Source organism: Calliopsis andreniformis, chromosome 3 (genome assembly GCF_051401765.1).
Source record: "Calliopsis andreniformis isolate RMS-2024a chromosome 3, iyCalAndr_principal, whole genome shotgun sequence".
In the NCBI taxonomy this organism is placed as follows: domain Eukaryota; kingdom Metazoa; phylum Arthropoda; class Insecta; order Hymenoptera; family Andrenidae; genus Calliopsis; species Calliopsis andreniformis.
The window spans coordinates 16,095,587-16,117,681 of record NC_135064.1 but is presented as its reverse complement, the minus strand read 5'-3'; the positions used below and the strand labels follow the sequence as shown (position 1 = coordinate 16,117,681).

Sequence of the window (22,095 nt, the reverse complement as noted above, 5' to 3'; positions counted from 1 at the left end):
GCGCCACCGACAGCCCGTGCCAGTCGAAATCAGTGTGATGGCCGCGAGGCTCGCGATGCACGTTACGTCGGGTTCGCGTTGAGTTTGTTTATCGCGACGGTTCTCGCGGCGAGAAAGGTACCATCGCTCGCTCGTCGGAGATCGACCGGCGTCGGGTGAGAAATTCGCGCGGATGCATCGTGTTCGCGGCAACCCGTAGAGGCGACGCGGTACGGTCCCTTTGACAGCTCTGTCCCCGTGTTACGAGCAGCAGTAGCCACTCGAGTGCCGCGAGACGAGTGTCGTTGCCATCGCCGCTCGGCCGACTTCCTCGGTACAGTGGCCGTCTTAATGACGTCGCATATGTAATAGACGGACAGGAAAGGATCCTTCGTCGAGACGGGGACGGCGACCCCAAACCCGTCACGCTATTTTTCTCCCTCTCACCCTTGCTGGAGACACGCGCATCGAAAGCGTCCGTAGCGAAGGTATGTACACCGGCACAGGCCAGGTTAGGTGTACGGCCGTGTCTCGTGACTCGCGTTGCCGGACCACTTCGATCTACTGCACCCCCATTTTCGACTCTTCTATCGCGATACTGTACGACCTGGCGCATTGATCACGTACAGCTGACCCGTGGCGAGGGAACCACGAATATCCAGCTGAACTTACACGGTGGCTGGTGAGAGTCGCGCACCGTTTGCCGCCGGTAGGGAGCTAGTGTGCGTGGAGAGTTGTAAAGGTTCGATGAATGGTAAAAATGCCCATGGCTACTACGGATAGGAGAGTATTGAGTAACTCCGTGGTGGATGAAAAGGGGATACAAAAGTGGTCATGCTCGACTTTTTCTGTCTGGGCCGATATGTCGATAGCGTAGGTGGTACGGTTTCGCAGGTTTAGGAGCTCGAAGCTGTGTTCCCTTATTTATTTACCGTTATGGTGTATTATAACGGGCAGCGATAAGCTTCGGTAAATAAGATTAACTTCATATATGCGACTAATGTAATATAACGGACACTGTCCCAGCGGCTGCACGGTCTATCTGGCGAAGGAAGCGTTTGTTCCCCCCTCTGTTAAACGGTGTTCCACTGACACGCGTTGCTTCCTCTACTCGGCACCGGTCCAAAACATTATTCTCAATTGATTCGACCGGGTACCATTTGTACGAGTTACTCGAGACCCGCTGCATGGAGTGACGTATCGCCTTGCGATCGGTAAAATCGATTTATAACCCGATCGTCTATCGTTCGAAGTCGCGTCGTCGTCTGGAGATTGACGTTTATCCCTGACGATGACGCGCGATCGATCTGTCGGTTTCGAGTTATCCTAGAGACACACGGCGTAGATTATTCTTATTATACCGACACTACTAACGACACTGCTCGAATAAGGTTATAATCTGATATGTCACTGTCGAGTTTCGTGTCTCGAATGGAAACACAGTAATTGCTCAATACCTTTCTTTTTTTTATCATTGCATCGAAACTGAGATCGATCAGGTTGTCACGATTATGGAGAATCCAAAATTGACCGCGCCTTTTGGTCGCTCCGTTTCGCGCGTTCCTCCGTACGCAACCGAAACTGTCCCACATTCCCGGTCGTTCCTGTCTCCTCGGGCGATCTTATGCACCCCCCACCTGGCCCACTTATTGTATTGATTCAAACTTAGGCATCCACGCGTTCCTCATTCCTTCGCGATTTCCTGCTACGGCGATCTTTTTCTCTGTCGCTTCCCCTGACTGATCCTTCCGGCAATTTGCGCGTCAGAAAGATGGTAATTTCGTACGAAGGGGAGGGAAATGTACCGGGGAAAATGGCAGACCGATGAAGTTGGGGACCTTCGGCGCTACCTGGGAGATTCCTTCCGCCGCCACGGGCATTGTTCGCTTCCGTTTCCCTCCCCGCCCAACTAATGACTCACGTTTCATTCCAGTCTCTTATTTATGTATTCGGTCTATTGTTCTTAGTATTTTAATGTTACGTGTATATGCTCTACAAGATGTGTTCATCCTCATCGTTTGTTAGCGTATTTTCTATGTTGGTACGCTGGAATGCTGAGTAATGATCAATCAATTATTCAGTAGATGGTCAGAAAAAATAAAAAATTGAATTATTGATATTATAGAATAAATATTTGAGTAAGTTTCTACACGAATTACTGTACTTTCTTTTTACTATTTTTTTAAATAAAACAGACGGACAAATATATATTTTTTAACGAGAATGCTTAATTCTTTACAAACATAGTCTTTTTCTCTGTGAATACTGAATAAATTTAAAATATATACTTATGTAGAAATAAACTTTATATTTTCAAAAATTTGCAATCTTTGTACACCATTAAAAATAGCTGTATCTTAAGTTAGGCAGTTCTATTTTCAAATAGCTGCACAGCTTTCGAGGACAATTATTAAATATAAAAGTGAAATACCAAAGTTTTTAGGCTTATGAGAAATTATTTCTTGACTACGTCACGGCTTATCAGACACCACTTATTTTAAAAATTTTGAAATTACCGCCAATCTCCTTCCGAAAGCATTTCCTCCTCTTACGTTAGTTCCCTTATTACTTCCCAGAAGGATCGGGATAAGATCTCTCAGTAAATAAAATTCAGCAGCGGCGCACGCGAACGTGTAGTTATACTTCGTCGAGGGTATCGTAAAATATCGATTAGCCAGTATAGAAACCTACATAGTTTTTCCCGCATTTATCGCAGTTCGCTCGTTTCTAAATTTACCAAGTCATTCGATGTCGCAATCTCTTTTGTGTCACTGATATTAACCAGATCAGCGAAAAAGCTCCTTGTTCGCGATAAAAAACTAGCCTCCCGTTACAAAGCTTTACAAAACGAGCCTGAATGAGATTATGTAAGTTATCCCCAGGAGGGATTTACTACTAGAGTTTCTGGCTGATTTAGTATTACACGGTCCCATTCCATTCTGTTCCGTCCGCCAACCGATTTCCCGCTTTAACGTACTTAAGGCATCGGATCCATTAATATTAGATTGGCGGCAATTGAATCCAATTCGATTACAAGCTTAATCTAAAAAGTTGATTGACAGTCGGGAATGCTATTAGTAGTGTGATGTATTCTTGAGTATCATTTCTTTATCTTTTAAATGGTAGCTAGGGTGGAGGAACCTTGTTTTCTCCATTGAACTTTGCAAAATAAATAACTACTACGTTAACACGTTCACGGTCTACTAACAACGTACTGCCTCATGATAGAAGTTTCACAAAATTATGAAAAATATCAAATAAAACAGTGAAGAGAATATGCCACCATCAACAAGACCTACACATTCTTCAATCAGAATTTCACCAAGAATTTAATAAAAATATCCCTGATCCATATGTGGATCATAATTTCACATATTTCGCACAAACTCGTCAAAACATTTATCTGTAAGCTCATTCTGAAAGTGATTATACTTGGAACTTATCAAGATTTCCATCTATTCAACTCTGACATATGAATGCACACCTTTGACCTACCAGATGACATAAAAACCAGAAAACCAACAAAAATGGACTTATCAAATTCTTCTCCCGTGATCTTCATATATTATCCAGACCAAATGTTCTCCAACTTTCGAACACGAAGTATTAATAAGATAACTACGAAAAGTGCATCGAAAGAAGAATAATAGAGACTTTATTCCCACCGACTGTGCTCCTAGGGTCAATTAACAACCTATAGACACGAAATACATCGCGCGTCGTGACCGTTCCTAACCAATCTATTCCCATAAAGAAAAATCGATACCCCTCGGTTTTTCGAACTCGCGAAGGTATTATTATCGCGACGTTACTATATAACTTGATCCCATAGTCAATCGAGCAGAACGGAGAATCGATGCACACACGTGAAGAAAACGCTCGAAAAAGTCCGCGCGTGTACCGGTTCTGTTACAGCCCGTGGTCGAGTACGAACCTCCGCAGCCCGGAAAGCTGTTACAAAGTTCATTGCGCCGCGTAATTAAAGCGCAAAGTGGCAAACAATGCGAAACGTCGATGCTTGGCCCGTCCTTCAAGCGAACCACTTCACCTACTGCCGTCTGTGTAATAAGGTTTAACCCCTTCGGTACAACCCCTAACGCGTAGCGCGCCGAACTATTTATAAGTCGGAACAAAACTAACTGGTCGCTCAAGGTCGCTTTCCCGACCGTGGATAACGTCAAGCGTGACTTTTATTGCGAATGAAAGGAATGTAGCGAGGCGCCTGGGGAACGTTCGTAAGAGGTTTTGTAAGACGATACCCTTCTGAAATGCATAAAAACAGTTGAGAGCGTATATTCCTCGTCGCTCGTTACAGTAGATGGACGAAATATAGCGTAAAAGTTGCGTTGGCTGAACCTGGTAGCATAGAATAGTGTCGAGTACTGAGGATCTAGCGAGAGCTATCGGTGATTAGAGTTAATGCTAAGAGCTCGAGTGTACTTTGGTGAACAGGTGTTCTGAACCAATCCGACTATGTAGCTGATGGCGAAAAACTTATTCGGTAGCTTCTATGTCCAACACTATTCTGGTCTAGATACATGTATATATGTTACCTTCACATTATAATGTGATGTTGGCCAGCTGACCATCCTTAATCCTAGGATTACTAACAGAATTAATAATAGAGACCCATGAGCCCCACAACGTAAATAATGTTAACGTTGAGTTCCTTCCTTTGAAGTGAGAAATGTTCAAAGATATATTTAGGTATTCTCGCATATACCTTTGAGTATGATATTCAAATGTCATAGTTGAAATATATAGAAAGTGTAGATTCAAGGAATAACCTTAGGGTTTTTGCATTATGCTTCAGTGTTCACTATTCCTAGGGTTAATACATTATTTAAGTCCTTATCTTGACCTCTTGACTCTCAGTACTCTACTCTGCTGCTATTTTTATAATCTTCACTTCTCCACTATCTAATACTTCACGAGGGATAGTTTCTCTCTACAGTTTTGCTCGAGAAGAGGAAAAGCGAAACAATTTTTTAAAAATCTATTTTAACTAATTAGAGGAAGGGACAGATCCCTTAAATATGCTCGATTTTCTCCCATTAATATTGTGATAGGATTGAAGAGCCAAGTCAACGTTAGCTCGCTCTTCGAGCGGAACCTCTTCTGGCGTCGTTTGTGTAACAAGGTTTAATGATCGCGAACGAGCCCTTCCCGAGGATCGTACCCAGCAGCGTCGTATTCGCGGCTCATTCATTTCCTATAATGAGCACGAAGAGCCAATGAAGGTCGAGTACCGCTACTCGAAGCGATACACACCGTTTCGAGGAATCGTAGAAGAGCTATTTTCGTTGCCCGTGGAACACGGTCTTTTGTAGGTAGTCCTAAAGCATCGTCGAACTTGAGAGCATCCTCGAGCGCTCGCGATTCGCGAGGCATCGCTTAAGAAAGCACCGCGAATCCCAGCCGCGTTCGAATTTAGCGTACTTATCGCTCTCTGAGATTTCAAGCACTTGGGTAAATTTGGTACGTTGTTCTTCTTCGAGAGAGATACGCTGTATTTCGACTCCTCTTAGATAAAATGCAAATACTTCTCGTTGCACAGATTCATTACTTGCAATAGGTATTTATTTATCCCCTAGAGATAGTGATTCTTTTTCTCTTCTTCAGATGCTCGTTAAATTGTTTATACTATTAGGAGTAGAGAAAACTTGGATGCTCTGTTTAGAGAGACAAATAACTCCATTTAATTCTTTAATCATTCTTTAGTTTTGGACTGTACGTTGTACAATATTTTAGGGCACATCATTATTTTGTAGCATGTTGCTTGTAAATGTGTTACACAGGTAAATAATGCAGGTTATGTAATGTATGCAGCTGAATAGGTAAATAGTGCATTCGAACAATGTATTTGTTGACCTGGTCTATGACTATAGTGTGATTAATACATATAATGGTGGCTCTGCTCTGATCGAACCACTGTTATAAATGCATGCAATTACTGAGCCACTGTAGATAAATAAAGCATTATGTGTATGGTACATAAATGAGTATATCGTGATTAGAATATCATTATGAGTTGTCTAAAGTTAACGTAAAAACTGTCAATATATTTAATAGTACGTCAAATTATATATAAATTTGAAATATTCTAAAATATCCTACGCTGAAATAAAAATTCTCGAGACGTTTCTCTTCGTTTTGTATCATCATTGAACAAATAGCCAATAAAACTCTTTTTATCCTCTTTTCTATAAACCTTTTGTTGCTCTTAATTGCCAGTTATTATATAATAGAAATATAGCGTGTAAGCTTTGAGGCGCTATTAAAATTGCACTTTTATTGTTCGTCTCAAATGAAACGTTAACTCACTCCGCGAATCGAGTTTTATAAGTGCATTTATAATAACGTCGCGACTGATGAACTTTACCGCGATGCCTTCGGATAGCATCGAACAATGCACGGGAATCAAGTTTTGCAATGATAGAAAACGGGCCATCGCGATGACACGATTTTACGAGTTAACGTTGGCGCGAGAAACGAAAGACGACTGTCACGATTCACTTTTCGCTTGAAAGCTTTCTCATACAGTATGCAATGAGATATCAACGCTGATCTGTTTAAGTTTTAATTAAACTCTACAGACTCGAGCAAAGAGACTAAAACCTCGCTATTTAATGTGAAGAAATTAAATATCACTCTTAATTCGTCGACTAATAAGCACCAAGCGATTATCTTATTACCTTCATCTTCACTTTTTCAGATCATTTTTAATGGTGTTAATGACACAACTGGAAATTGTTAAACGTCAAGATTTAATTGTTATAGGTGTTTCAAGAAAACATTGTGAATATAAAATGATAGGCACCATGTTCAATTCTGAATGTTATAGTTTAAAGAAAAGAAATTTTAAGTTTTTTATTTTGCCCTTAAAAGGGCGAGCGTTCAAGTTACAAACTTATATCGCTTCATGACTCTTCTTGTAAAGAAAATAAATGTATGTTTCATTGAGAAAAATTTGACTAATAAAACGTCGCGTCATTGTATTCATTTTTGAATAGCACTCTGCAGGTTAATTTACTCTTCTGTTCTAAAATCTTTGGGGGGCTGTGAGTTCATGAAAAATTCCAAGGTACTATACGATTAAATTCCATGATGCATTCCACGGTGCTACGGTCAGCAGTTTAATCGTTTCTGGAACGCGTAATTTTGCCACGAGTGTAATTTACGAATGGTTTACCCTGCAGGTCATTGCGAAATGAGTCGAAGACTCTAGTAACTCATGATTATCGCATATCGAACAAAAATATTTCAAATATCGTTGAATAATGTCGTACGGAAGTAGGTATTAAAATAATGATTGCATGGAAAGTTTTTGTCTTAGACACTTATTTTAGTTTACTATTTAGAAGAAAGGTTTATTAAGAATTGAAGACAATATGGCTTATTTATGTTTTGAATAAACCAATACTTTTATCAAATATATCCTGGATTGGGAAATTGAGTAAAAGAACTCAACTCAAGACTGTCGCGTAAATGCTTTTCGTATTGTTAAAGATATAAATCCTAGCATATTCACGTAATAAAGTCATCAATGAGGAACTTGATCTTTACAACGAAATATCAGCCAGTAATATTCAAGAATTTATATCCAACCTAAAACGATCTTCCCTCAACAAATGCAGGCCATAAAATGATCTCTCGAAAATAAAATCATTCAATAAAACCATAAACACATGAGAATTCAAAGTCTTTCCTAATCCACTTTGTACGTACTCATGAGATTGTGCGAAGATAATTTAGAACGAAATAGACCAGAATAGAGCAGCGAGTTTGCATTATAAAATGAGATACTTGATTATGGTTCAGCAGTACTATAAACCGTATGTTTATAACCTGAAAGTATGGCTCAATATAATCGCGTATTTATCGTGGACTAATCCGTGAAAACATCCATACATTCATGGACCAACGCGGAACATTAGTCTCCAATGGAAAAGCGAGCGATGCTCGGACCTTTTTCCCCTCTCCTTTTGCCCGATTTCCCTTTCTCCCAGCATTTTTCATTCTAAATGCACCTGTCTCCGTTCCATTTTCGTCAGACAACAGCCGACGAGGCATCGCTGTTATCGATTTTCCGATTCGTTGCGCTAAGAAAGCGTTTCCGAAGTTAATGCGGTGAAAATCTTCAATGATCACATTGATCACTGAGAACCATGATCATCGGAGTCGATAATTGAGTATCGCATCTGAGCTTTTTTTTCTAGCCTCGTGCCCTTTTTATTCGCCCAATTTCAAATTAGTAGACGAGATTTTAGCTTCTATTATGCAGCAGGCTAATTAGTCCTTAATTTTTAGAACAGAATGCTTTGCACATTACCTCTATAATCGCATAGTTTATCGTATTAATGTGATGTAGGCATTCACTGATAGAATATCTGTACTGGTGACAAAATGTATACGGTACGAATATTAAAAAACTTGAACGTATCGTTAATTGTTTTTATTCATGAGCCACTTCTGGCCGTCTGCGCAGTTCGACTCTATCTGAGTATTCCATAAATTATAAAATGGTCGACCCCTGGCCAAGTGGTTTTCGCGTTTCATTAATTTAATAACGATTTGGAAGCTGGTCATCATTAGCTATCGCGCGTTGATAAACGTAGTTGTCGTATTAAATTCTTCTCTTACACCATTTCCTTGTCACTTCTTCAAATCGATTGCAAAGATCTATGTATTCTCCATTTGAAAAGTTATGACTTTTTCAGAATTTTTAAGTTACGAGTTAAATTATAATAATTATATATTACGGTTCGAAAGTAATTGTAGATCTCTGAAGTACCATGGAAAAAATCAATTTGAAATTGATTTCATTCCCATAATGAAAGTTGCAATTTCAGAGCCAAAGATGTTCGTTCGTAATTCCCTGTATTCGATACGGTTTCCGCTCTTAATAGCTTCGAATTGATAGTGTACTGCTCGAAATCATTGTTAAAATGAGCCTGATCTAATCAAGGGAAGAATGAAGTGCGCCATGGCAAATAATGCCAGCGCATTCTGCAGATGTTTCGAATGCTCCTGGAATCTCTAAGAATGTCTACCGTAGGCGCAATAATGAGGAAAGCGAGAAATTCAACTCAATGATTGCTCTGACATTTATATAAGTGATCGAAAGCCACCGTTCGTTCGCGTAGACAATTAATTGCTCGTGGTTAAGTCTCATTTATAATAATAATCAAAAATAAATTGAAAGGATAGACAAAAATGTTTGCAAACGAAATTTCATGTTTTAATCAAATTTAAATCACCTTTCATTTAAACAAATTAAGTTTTAGTCAAAATAAATTGCCATCCATATATATTTTTATTTTTATTAATATTTAAATTGTTGAAATATTCAGATCGATGATAAGTAGTACTATTTATCTAATTTACAAAATACTGGAACTTTTTCTGGTAAGAATCTCGAGCATTGCTTTCTAATTAAAATGCTTTTTATTTATCCATTGATTAATTCTTCATTTTAAGCAAATTCTATGTCATAAAATACGGAATATCATTTTTCGCAGAAACCGCGTGAGAAACTCTGCCCGATTTACATAACATAAGCGAGTATTCTGCAGAAAGATATGGAAATTCATTTTCCCAAGAATATATCCTGGCTTCAGCTACTACTTTATTATTCTTCTTCTTCATTACAGTTCCATTTTCTTTATCGCCCCTTTCCATCAATCCCCTTTCCTTCTTTTAAATACCATTGAACGAAGTTAAATGAAAAATACTTCGAAGTTTGGCGGTAAATTACATTTTGTGATATTAGAACGTTGAAAACTCTACATTATTCTAACTCTCATGTAACTTCTCATGTTCTCTACATACATGTACCTATGCTTCATGTGCTGCAAGTGCAAATGTTCATTCGCGCCATCGTGCCAACGCGCTGTTCATTTATATCAATTCTCTCCTCTACTTTGCTAATTGTTGCCGACCCTCAAGTTCCTCTTAAAACAATTAAAGAACTTTTTTTTGTTTCTACCGTCGAATATTTATATCTCGAAAATTCCTCAACGAAAATTATACATTTAAATTGTACGAAGCTTAAGGAACGAGTTCTTATAATGACTAGTTAACGAGTATCGGTGACTAATCAACGAACGGCCTTCGTTTCACGTCTAACTCATTTCTTGTGTACGAGCTACGCGCATAAACCGAGCACTCCGATCTCGAGAAACTCATAAAACGAGCTCCTGATATGCTCGTCGCGTGTAATTGCGTGTACCGTGAATCATTTTATTGAACAGCATGCTTCTTTAATTAAACGATTTTGTGCTCACCATGAGGAAGCTGGTTTAATCCACGTTGTTTCACTGTTTACACTCGCAGATAAAATGGCGGAGGATGGTGCAGGTGGATCAGGGAACAACAGCACAGGGGAGGCGAGCCGGCTGCAACTTCTGCAAGAAATGCGACAACAAAATTTCGATAGCATCAGATTTGCGTCGTATCGTACGGCTTGCAAGTTGAGATTCATTCAGAAGAAGGTTCACCGTGAGTAGAACAAATATTTATTTTCTGATTGTGAAAGGAATTCAAGAATGTTGAATTATTAAAAGATAGTACGTGTATGTTTTTGATATGCAGTAAAAGAGACATTTTTTTTGGTAAAAGAGGAAAGTTTGGTATTTTTAAAATATTATGGTATTTAAGACTGATAAATCAGACTACTCCAAACTCTTTAGATACGTGAAAAAGTGACTTAAATTCGTGAAACTCATAAATTTCCGTAAAAATGATATTCTCAAATTGTTCAATAGAATTCTTTGAATATTTTAGAAGTTAAAAGGTATCAGACCACACAGGTCCTAGGATCCCTACAATTTAAGACCTTCAAACATCCTATAGATTCTAAGTTTCAAAAATGATTTCACGTAATCCCACAGATTTAGGATCACCAACAACATCCACGAATGTGAAATCTATTTTAAAAATTTATAATAAATTTTCTAAAGTTCGATGGTACTCTGAGTAAACAAGCTAATTGTATAATCTAATATTTCCTAAAATAGAATACTAGTCATATCTTTGTAATTAAATTTTATACTCATATAATTATCCTCATTAACATTAATTGGGCACATTTTGTTATCTACTTTAATCAAAGAATGTCACGTTTTTTCTGCGTAGTTCATAACGTCGACATATGGAACGTAATCGAGGCGTTCAGAGAGAACGGTTTGAATACATTGGAGCCATCGAGCACCCTGGGTGTATCGAGGCTCGAAACTTTACTGTCTTCCTTATTTCACGCTCTTAATAAACGAGTGCCTGTTTCGCAACAAGCCAAAGTCGATGCTACAACAGCTCTGTTAATGAACTGGCTACTTGCTGCTTATACTACAGGGTATGAATAAATATTGAACCATAGCAACAGATCGCCATTGCTGATAGGTTCTCAAATAACTTTTAGTAATACTGGAACAACTAAAGTTCTCTCGAAACTGCAGTCTATTCATCTAGGCGTGAATATATTAACATTTGACTCTAGTTCCAGTAAAATTGGATCTAGGTATACGATAATAAGTGGGTCAAGTGTTCTTTTACGTATATTAGTATTTTCCTTAAGGCTTTTATGACCCAGGTTCTTACAGTTAATACTGTTTGAGGCTTTCGGGTGAAGTTATACTTTTACGAAATATTCTACGAACGTTGCAGTTAGCTTCGTTAGAGGCATATTGACGTATGGATATTAAAAATTGTTTGCTGGTTATTACCAATTTTATGCTTCTGCTATTCTTTAATTGAATCTCTGAATTTAATGGATCAACCAAATTGAACAACAACCTTCTACAAAATAATTGAAAGAAAATTAAATCAATAGATCAGAAATGAATCAACTGCAAAAGATGTTTTTTAAAGAAATAAATAAACGCTCAAATAGTTATTCAAAAATTAATATTAATGTTACTGAAAAGTTATTTGAAAACTTCAACCACGACTATATTCTATCTTTCGTTACTGGAGAAGTAACACTGAATGTTTCACAGGGAAAACAATAAAATATCCGTGTTCTCAGTGAAAGTGGCTCTGGCTACATTATGCGCTGGGAAACTGATGGACAAATTTCGCTGTAAGTTACATTCCCTTTGCATAAGAAAATGTCCCTCGGTTCAAGTTGATAATTATAACTGTTTATCACACAGATATATACTCGCAAATATCTGACAGCAATGGGCACATGATACATTGGAGGTTCGCAGAGTATTTGAAAGAGGTTCTAGCGTTAACAGCCGCGGTTTACGAGTCACCGTCTTTCGGATACTCCGAAGGCCTTGCCAATTCAATATTTCCTCAAGTAAGTTCGCTGAGATAAGCTGCCGCGAATGTACTCGCTAATTCTCCTTCAGGCAGTTAATACGAGCTAGAAATGAATATCGTTGGTATCACGCTGTGTTTCAGAACTCAAAAGTCACGGTTAACGATTTTTTGGATACGCTTATGTCTGATCCAGGACCACATTGCCTAATTTGGCTTCCACTGTACCATAGAATGGCTGCTGTTGAAAACGGTAAAAATACGAATTTTCTTTAATCTTAAACGTATGACTAGAAAATATTCAGTTCACCTAGTCTACTCTTGTATATCAAAACGTTGAGTATAGGTGTATAAGTTGTTTATTATGAACGTGGGACAACTCGATTTTGAAAAAAAAAAATTTTATTTTTTTATTATTTTGGCTTTTATTGGATCCTATGAATGGTGAAACCTTAAAATATCTCATTAATGAAGAAAATGAAATTGCCCCATTTCCATAATAAACGACTAATATTACGAATGACTAGCAAAATGAACATTTGATTCAAATATAAAATTAGTAATTCTATTTGTGTGTGATATTTTAGTGGCACATCCTGTCATGTGCGATGCGTGTCACAAAGAAAATTTCACTGGATTTCGGTACAGATGTCAGAAATGCCATTCGTATCAACTCTGTCAAGATTGCTTTTGGCGAGGCAAAGTTTCTGGAACGCATAACAATGATCATGAAACTAGAGAGTACAGTAGTTTTGTACGTATTCTAGAACTGAAATGAAATTCCGAAACTTTCCATGGAGAATGTTCCTTTCTTACTACAATATTTCATCTTTTCATACAGAAATCGCCAAGCAAACAAATCGGACATTCCCTGCGAAAAAGTTTCAGATGTGTACCTGAGAAAGGGAAAAATAGTTTGCCGAGATTTCCAGAACAGCCTGAGAAAACACTAGATTTGTCACACATAGTGTGAGTGTCATAACTATAATACTTGATACACATTCTCTAATGTTAGTGTAATTTATTACTCTACGTGAATTCACTGTATTACAGCCCACCTTCACCTTTACCATCTCACAACGGTTTTCCTGATCCAGGTTTTATGGCTCCCTTTGATTCTGGTTCAATGGATAGTCGTTCTACTTTAAGAAGGTAACATTAGATACTGTTATTTGCAAATTTGTATCTATTGAATATCCATATGAAAAATCACATTTTATTTATTTTTATTTTTATTTTTTTTTTCATTGGTACATTATACAGTATGGATAGTTCAAGACTGGATGATGAACATAAATTAATAGCACGATACGCACAAAGGTTGGCTCAAGAAGCTAGGACCATGGTAAGATATTTTCTCTTAAATGGTAATTTGGGTCGTGACACTGTGCTATTAATATCAATTTTGTAACTTCAGCCCCGTGCCGCATCTAGAATGTCGCAAGCCGATCAAGCAGTAAGTATGCATAATTTTTAATGAAACTCAATTTGAAAGTATTTCAGTTCTTATGGAATTGAAGGAAATTTTTTCAAAGGAAACGCTCATGTTTCAGGGTAGGGCGCCGTCTGATGCAAATTTGGCATCACTAGATGCCTCCCGAGCACAACGTGAACTTATATCGCAGTTAGAGGCAAAGAACAAGGAAATAATGCGCGAGATTGCAAGGTTAAGGTATACCTGTGTCGTTTATTTCCTTTATATCAAGCCTAAACCTCGAGATCATCCTGTCAAACCATCCTAGGATCATGCATGTTAAAAACATTCTGTTTCGCTTGATCACCTTGGTTGCATAGCGTGCATATTAGAGCTTAAAACATCACAACAAAACTAACAATTACAATTTCCTTCCTTTCTTCGGGCAACTAAAATCATATTTTACAGATATAAGTCTACAGGTGGCTTAGGATTGGAGAGCCAATATAGTTACTAATACACATAATGTCTTATCTGAAACTACAGTTTCCATTTTTGGAGGATTTCATATTATCTCAGATTGCTTAAACTTAGTTCCTTAGTTAAACTTTTAATTCTGAATGTGTAGAGTGACATCTTACACGAGTCGTCATTCCAATATGGATTAACTATATACATACGTCTGCCGTTAACGTAAACCGTAATTATGCAATTACCAATCATTAAACTCTTTTAGAAAGTTAAATCAGTTCCTATTAACATATTCACTAGATTCACATACAAACACATCACATCAATGATACATTCTCGCTTCAGCTTTTAGTCAGTGAAATGGAATATCTGATTTGATAGATATTCCAGTGCTCGCTTCCTGATAATGCAACACTTCTCATCTTAATATTACATTTAAATACAGGAGACAACAAGAGATTGAAGCTGCCGGCTTAGAAAATCCTGCGTTAATGTCGGAGTTGCGAGCTCTAAGGCAAAGAAAGGATGAGCTAGAAACTCATTTAGCAACCTTACAGGACTCTAGAAGACAATTAATGGTACAATTAGAAGGTTTAATGAAAATGTTGAAGGTATTGTATTTAATAGAATCTGTAACTCCTTCTACGTCATTACTTTTGATTCTATAATTACGGTATATACTTCAAATTTGCAATGATTATAGAATCATCAGGCATCTCCGAGATCAACACCAAATAGTTCACCTCGAAGTACAAAGTCACCTCCTTTACCGCCTGGTGCTGTTCCGAGTAGTAGATCAGCACCTCCTACTCCAGGTGGTCCACTGTCTACTACTCCGCAACAACAACAGCAACAATCGCAAAGTCAACAGCAAATGTCTCAAAGCTATCAGAGTCCCGTTCCAACAACGTCTGTGGCGAATATACCCAATAACGCCATGCTTGGAACGATACAAAATCCTATTCCAGATAACTTATCGTGTGTTGGAGGTGATGTAAGGTAGGCAGGCAAATGGAAAGTTTATGTTAAATATAAATGAGAAAATCTACAACAAAGAGAACTCTAAACGTAGCAAACAGAATACATATAACAATCTTTGTATAACACTATTTTGTTGCTGTTATATAAATTATCTCAACCAATGAGATATTATCAACATGCCTATATCGAGTCCTCAATTTAGTTGAAAGTTGTGTTTAGAAATATGTTCAGAAAAATATTGATAAGGCTTGAATTCATATAAAGTTTGTAAAGACAATGGAACTATTCCCTTGTTGCCAAAATTTTTGTCTCCAAACTTTATTAATATGTTTCTGAATCGTTTTGTATAAGAATAATTTGTACAAAGATTTCTAATGTATTTCAATTGTATAATCTTGTAAAAGTTAACGTGTTTAACTTTTACATGAGATTGAACGAAAGTTTTTTTATACATTATTTACATTCATTGTATGCCATATTTAAAATAGTCATTCCTACTTAATTTTTAAGTAACTGAAAAATTACTAAATTACTTAAATTACGAGAAGTCTTATTTAAGTTATAAGAAGAAATCGAACACAAAATGTATATAATTTTGCAATCGTATTTATCAATTATCGAAAAAAATGCACCTACGTGATTACATTTATTTGTACTTTATTACATGTATTTAGGAGTTGATTTCTTCTAAATGACGAATGCTAGTTATAATAGATCTGTAGCTGCACATTGTGTAAAAAATAGCACAACAATGGTACCTTTTATTGTTGCATGTGAATGTTAATGAAAATGTATTTTGGTTCATCTAGTAACAAGAGCATATTTGGTACTAGTTGAATATAATACCACTTTTACATTTCAAAGCAGTCCTCCATTAATACACTATGAATTTTAATTTCTGTTATTGTTAGAAAAGATCAATATATTTAAGCAATGTTGCTTTTTGCTATTTTGTGATGCTTTTAGGCACTATTGGATTTTTACAGTTTTATGTTATTAATTGTATTTTAATTTCTACAATTGCATTTCATTATTTTCTTGAAGATGCAGATTCGTGTATTATATATATAGAATGGAACAATTGATATAGATGTATTTTAGATAGCATGTTGACAGATTTTATTGTATACTTAAAAATGTTGTTATATTTTCCTTTATATAGAAATGTATAATTATTGCGTATATGTCCTTCTTTCTTTAATAAATTAAAATAGTATGCATTAACTACCTCTTATGTTTAATGTTATATATTTATTTACCTATGATTTTAAAAAAACTCATCTCATAATAAAATATATCACATTAACATAGTCTATGTAATGCATTAACATGTTTTTTTTCTTTAAATAAATATTAATAAAAAACCATAAGCGATTTAAATTTACTATTAATGCATTAAATGGTATACATAGTCTTTTTTATATAATTAAAGCATACCTTTTTAATAAACAAAAGTATTTTACATAAGAATAAAAATTGATTGTAAAAACAGCCATTACATCTTATATAATTAAGAAACTTGATACTATAAAATTATTTAAGAAATTCCATTCTAAATTGCATGCGTGTGATAGTATATTGCTAGTTGAAAATTTTTGAGTATTTGCAACTCCGTTACATACTATGCATCATTATTGAAATACCAAAATATTAATTATAAATGCTTGCATAATAAGCATGGCATGTCATCATTTTGACTTAACTTTTTATTTGAAAGTTGCTTTATGCAAAGAAAATAGAGATTTTCGATATCAGGTCTGCGTTCAGGACAAACAGCTTGCCAGGAAGTGGTTCCAGCAGTGCGAATAATAGCTTGGGCCGATCCTTGCGAAATGACTTGTTGGTAGCTGCTGACAGTGTTACTAATGCCATGTCTACACTTGTGAGGGAATTGAACTCAGGTATGTTAAATTATCAATCTTAATTCAATTTGCATCAGAAATGAATGCAAAATATTTAGATAGTTTAAAATGGCACAAGAATTTATACCTACTTAGTCAGTTTCTTTAATATGGGCCTCTAATAGTTATACATTTAGACTAAATGTATAAAATAGAAACTCTCCATTATGACTAAAATATTAATTTTAAAACAAATTACTTAATAAACAGAATAGGAGCTTAAACTTTCTAATAAAATGTTATGAATTCATTATTAAACTTTATAATAAAAGTACTATATTTTGTTCATATTTTAAATAATAAATATGGTAAAAGAATTGGGTCAACATAAAAATGACATTTTTAAATAAGTGTTCTGTATCTTATCTCATAACATTTCTTAATGTAAACAGGCATGTTTCACAACATTTTTATTCTGTCATACCATTAGATTTTCATAGCATGAAACAGTGCTGGCAGTCCCCTTCCTATTTTTAGTAAAAAATATCTTTGCAGACTTATTATTCTATGATGTAGATATATAGTAAATTGTGCTATGCATATTTATATGAAATATAAATAAAGGTATAATTTATTTTTTGAATCAGTCATTTTTTCAACACATTGACATAAAAGCTATGATGAATATCATGTTTCTAAGTGATCATTTCATATGAGTTATGGGGAACTCAAAAGAGGTAAAGGAAACATTTGTTCTTACAATTTTTGAAAATTCACAACATTTATGCAGATACCTATGAAACTCCGTAAAAAATATTTACACTATAATTTGTATATTACTTGAAACAAATTATCACAAATGTAAATATCTAGTTTCCACTCTTTTTTACACATCTGCCTGTTATTACTCTACCTTGTTTTCTTTCATTTAGCATAGATTTCACAAAGTTTAGTCTAGCAATAGCACAGACTACACTACACGCAAAACAGCAAATGCTCTTTTTCAAATAATTTACAAAGCAATTGGCAACTATGAATTAACTTTTGCTTTACACAACATTTATAAGAATTTTGAAGCAGTGTTAACAAATATTGAATTGAAAACAAGTTAATATACGAAATTTTACTATCAATATAAGACAAAAACAATTTTCTTTAATTTTTTTTATGTAAATTTTGATAAAATTCATTATATTTTCAGCCAATATTTTCAAATTCCATATATATTACACTATTTAAAATGCAGTAAGCAATATAGTGTAATAAAAATATTTTATAAAATACTTATTATCTTTTAGAATATTTTATCTAAATTTTGAACTGTAAATCAGTGTAAAATATTTTTGTCATATCCAAATTTTGACAACAAATAGACGTTCCTATACAAATAACACTTTAGACGTGTTGTGGAATGTGTGTGATATGCACCCCCTGTGAATGTCCTGGTGGCTTGCAGACTCAGACCAGGAGGATCATTCTCACAACTCTGGCCGAATTAACATCAGAAAACCACTAGGTAAGAGTTTGTTAAAAATTGAACATTATTGTACTTTTTCACATCTTCACAAGTATTTTAAAATATATCACTTGCTTCTTTTGCATAACTATAGTCGCTACGAAGAATGGGCATCATGATAAATATTTTACTATTTCAAAAAGTAAATTATTAACATTAAATTAGAAATATGAATATCAGGTATACTTTTGTATTAATTGAAACTACAGCAACATTTTTTATAGTTTCTCTTAGAAGTAGTTAATTAGTTGCTGGTCAATTTTTATAGAAGCATATATACTTGTAATGTATGTTTGTACTATTTGCCAATATGTAGACATTTGTGTTGGCTTAAATAATTGTAAATAAAAGTATGAATCCTAGAAATGTAGATGATTTACTTTGAACATCTTATTTAAGTAGATATATATGATATAATTTTATGGAACTTATTTCTTCATACGTGAAAAGGCAAACTATAAAAACTAAATCAGAAAACTTTGTAGAACAAATGCAAAAGATTTCTAAAGTGAAACAATGACTTATGTATTTAACTATTTCTATTTTCTTAGACTTCGAGGCCGGAGAAGATGGAGATGATAGTAGCGGCGGTGGAAATTCGTGGCGAGAGGAACTTCAACGCCGATATCAACAAGAAAATGACTTTTTAGCTGAATTACGTGCACGTAATGTTAACATGTCACAGACACCATCTGCTACTCCATCCAGTGAACAGGAACAAGAAAGGGGTGAAAGAGAAGAGGCAGATGGAGAAAAAGAGGAAGACAATGAATCTAACTGGACAGAACCAGTAAAGAGATGGGTCAATCGATAAGTTTGTTAAATGGTATTTATATGTATTTTATAAATGCTTAGAAACTGCTATGAAATGAAATGCAGATAATTGTAGCTCCATGGGTTACTTATGATGGGCATATAACTGAGTGTTAGTGTGAAATATAATCAATATGAAATTAGAATTTGGACAGTATCTAAATCTTGCATTTCCAAAACAATACTTTTAATCAAAAGAAGTGTCAGTTCAGCAAACAAAGATTATGTAGCATCTGGTATGAATTTATAAACAAAGTATGAAGTTAATACTATAACTTGTAGACAACTCTACTTTTTACTTGACATTCAAAATATACATAAAGTATGAAGTTTCTTCTTCATTTTTAATATGAATGATAGTGAATAAACCTGCATTAATATTTTTCTTATAGTATATTTCTTATTTTGTGTTACATCTTTAATTAAATGCATCACATATAATGCAAACAATTAAAATACATAATTTATAATGTTCAGGGGCCTAAAAAAGTATGAAAACTAGATACAGAAATAAAAATTTGGTTGTTTGCAGAGTTTTAAATTCATCACATAGAATATTAAATTTCTGTAATATTGTCATAATTACTGTTATAATTACTTATCATAATTTTGTCAAAATCTATAGGCAATCAATAATGAGCATTTAGTCCACAGTACATAGGTAATAAAGTTGAAAGAAATTTTTGCATAAGTCAAATCTTTGACCAAACTTTATATGAAAAGGTAAGTAAATGTAATTCAAAAACTTTTTTAAATGCATAGTAGAACAAAAAATTGTTAGCAGAGGCTTAGTTACAGAACCTCAAGTTTTTTTGTACATTCATACGAATTAGATATAATATCCAATATAAACTTTAAAACTATTATAAACCTAAATTATGATACATTAAATGTATCTCATTGCATTAGAAGCTTGACTATAGTAACATAACACATAAAAGCATCATAGAAGTTTTTATACTACATCATTTCTTTCAATAATAAACACCTCGGAGCTACTGACTATTTATGAATAAATCTTCCATGCTTTTCTTTTCTTATAATTTTACATAAGCTAATAGAATTAAATTCGTAATATTTATACCAATTTTATAGTCATTATGAATTTCAAGAAATTTATAACAGTATAAGAATTTACTGCAATCGAATTACAAGTTCCTATTGTCAACACAGTTTAAGTAGTACACAACATCTTATTATTTATATATTTAAAAGAAAATCATGTTTATAAACCAAAGGCTTTGAGGTATTAAATCATTGCAGCGATAATGTATATAACTATTATTGTTGATCATCTATCAGATAAAATACTTGCATTAATAGACAACGCTTAATGTATTACTAAGAGAAATGTATTGCTTAGGCATTTAAAGTATAGTAATTACATTTCTTTTTATTAGTTTTCATATGTTTAAATAGCATCAGATTCAGATGCCTAAGCATTACATAATTATCAAGTCATAACAGCATTGCATTCACAATTGTATGATGCATAAAGATAGAAGGACTGATATTGTTTTGTGTATTATATTTAAATTTTAGTTCCTACATTAAACCCTATTTCAAATGATCGTTAAATTGTAATTAATAGAGAAAGGTGCATTTTGTAATACTTTACGTAGCGTACAAAGTTCGAAATGTTCTGTGTATATATATACATACATATATTCATATGATTTCATAATCACTTTTATCAATAGTGACATTTATAAGAATTATGTAGCAACTACATGATACGAATATTGAATAAAAAATGAAAACAACGTGCAATGTAGGAAAATGTGCTCACCAAATCTACACTTCTTTTTCAATCCTTTTCCTTGATGTTCTTTCTAATTTTTTATGCAAATTTCCATAATCTATCACATAAAATCATCGAATCAAAGCAAACCTTCGTAAAAAAAAACGTGAAACATTTCAAGTAATTACACTCAACACATTAAATCCAATTAAAATACCGTATCTTCATGAGACTGCGATTTATTATAAGCATCTACGCGCCAAATCTTCGGTACTTTCGAAATGTTTAAATTATAACAGAAATTTTCAAATACTAAATTACTCGTCATAATTCTACAACATTACGTTACTTGAATGCTTTAATAAAATTGTTATGCCAGTTAACTGAATCTAAATGATAAGATTTTTTTATGTATTCCTTTCTCAAAAAAAATATATAGCATAATAAAATTAGAAAACATGATTTGAACATTGAACTACACATATAACGTATATTAGAATGTTTCATATGTATTGAAGTACCAACTTCTATTAAAAATTTAAATACACACACGTGAAATAAAGACATTTACATGCATATGTAATTAAAATACAAAACGATACGTAGAACAATTGCAATTTGAAGTAAAAGTTAACCATAAACTTAATAATGGATAATTTTATAAATAATAAAGGTATTGAGGATATACTCAATAAATTTATACTATTTTCATTAAACGATTTCCCTTGCAGGAAAGAAAAATGATAATAAACACGAATTATGTTTATTCCATTCTACAATTGCGTTTGAAAGTTTATTATATTCAAAGCAAAATATCCGTACATTGATCATAATCGGTCAAAAAAATATTGACTCGTTTGATGCAATTAGGGATTTGATTCAAATACAAGAACTATGGATCGTAGAATGTGGTATCAAGGTAATAAAGTATAATATATGTAAATTTAATCGGATTATCGAGTACATTACTATTTGATTTATTCAGGATATACCGTCGTTTAAAGAAAATTGTTTACTGGAAAAACTTTATGCATTTTCAAATGAAATACGTCATATACCGGAATTTTTAGAAGTT

The 22,095-nt window shown here is 34.4% G+C and overlaps 1 protein-coding gene across 8 annotated transcripts; it reads left to right on the top strand.

Moving 5' to 3' along the window:
• The first annotated feature begins 48 nt into the window (after nt 1-48).
• Nucleotides 49-21,066, top strand: LOC143177010 (dystrobrevin beta). 8 transcript variants are annotated; one of them, XM_076374729.1, is made up of 17 exons: nt 49-467; nt 10,315-10,479; nt 11,116-11,332; nt 11,976-12,058; nt 12,132-12,283; nt 12,388-12,496; nt 12,831-12,997; nt 13,085-13,212; nt 13,297-13,395; nt 13,507-13,588; nt 13,661-13,699; nt 13,797-13,909; nt 14,574-14,739; nt 14,832-15,127; nt 16,865-17,010; nt 18,407-18,466; nt 19,018-21,066. In XM_076374729.1, the coding sequence occupies exons 2-17, from the start codon at nt 10,320-10,322 to the stop codon at nt 19,278-19,280; spliced, it is 2,280 nt and encodes a 759-aa protein (XP_076230844.1). In that variant the 5' UTR covers nt 49-467; nt 10,315-10,319; the 3' UTR covers nt 19,281-21,066. The 8 variants fall into 8 exon arrangements, with proteins under 8 accessions (XP_076230844.1, XP_076230842.1, XP_076230840.1 ...); XM_076374727.1 differs by having other exon boundaries at nt 13,797-13,915; XM_076374725.1 differs by having other exon boundaries at nt 13,779-13,909.
• Nucleotides 21,067-22,095: the final 1,029 nt, after the last annotated feature.

Excerpts from the sequence above, each read along its gene's own strand:
- LOC143177010 (XM_076374724.1), top strand. The coding sequence starts at position 10,320 with ATGGCGGAGGATGGTGCAGGTGGATCAGGGAACAACAGCACAGGGGAG. Across the intron at positions 12,998-13,084 it reads CTAGAGAGTACAGTAGTTTT|AAATCGCCAAGCAAACAAAT; the intron begins GTACGTATTCTA and ends CTTTTCATACAG. Across the intron at positions 18,467-19,017 it reads TAACATCAGAAAACCACTAG|ACTTCGAGGCCGGAGAAGAT; the intron begins GTAAGAGTTTGT and ends CTATTTTCTTAG.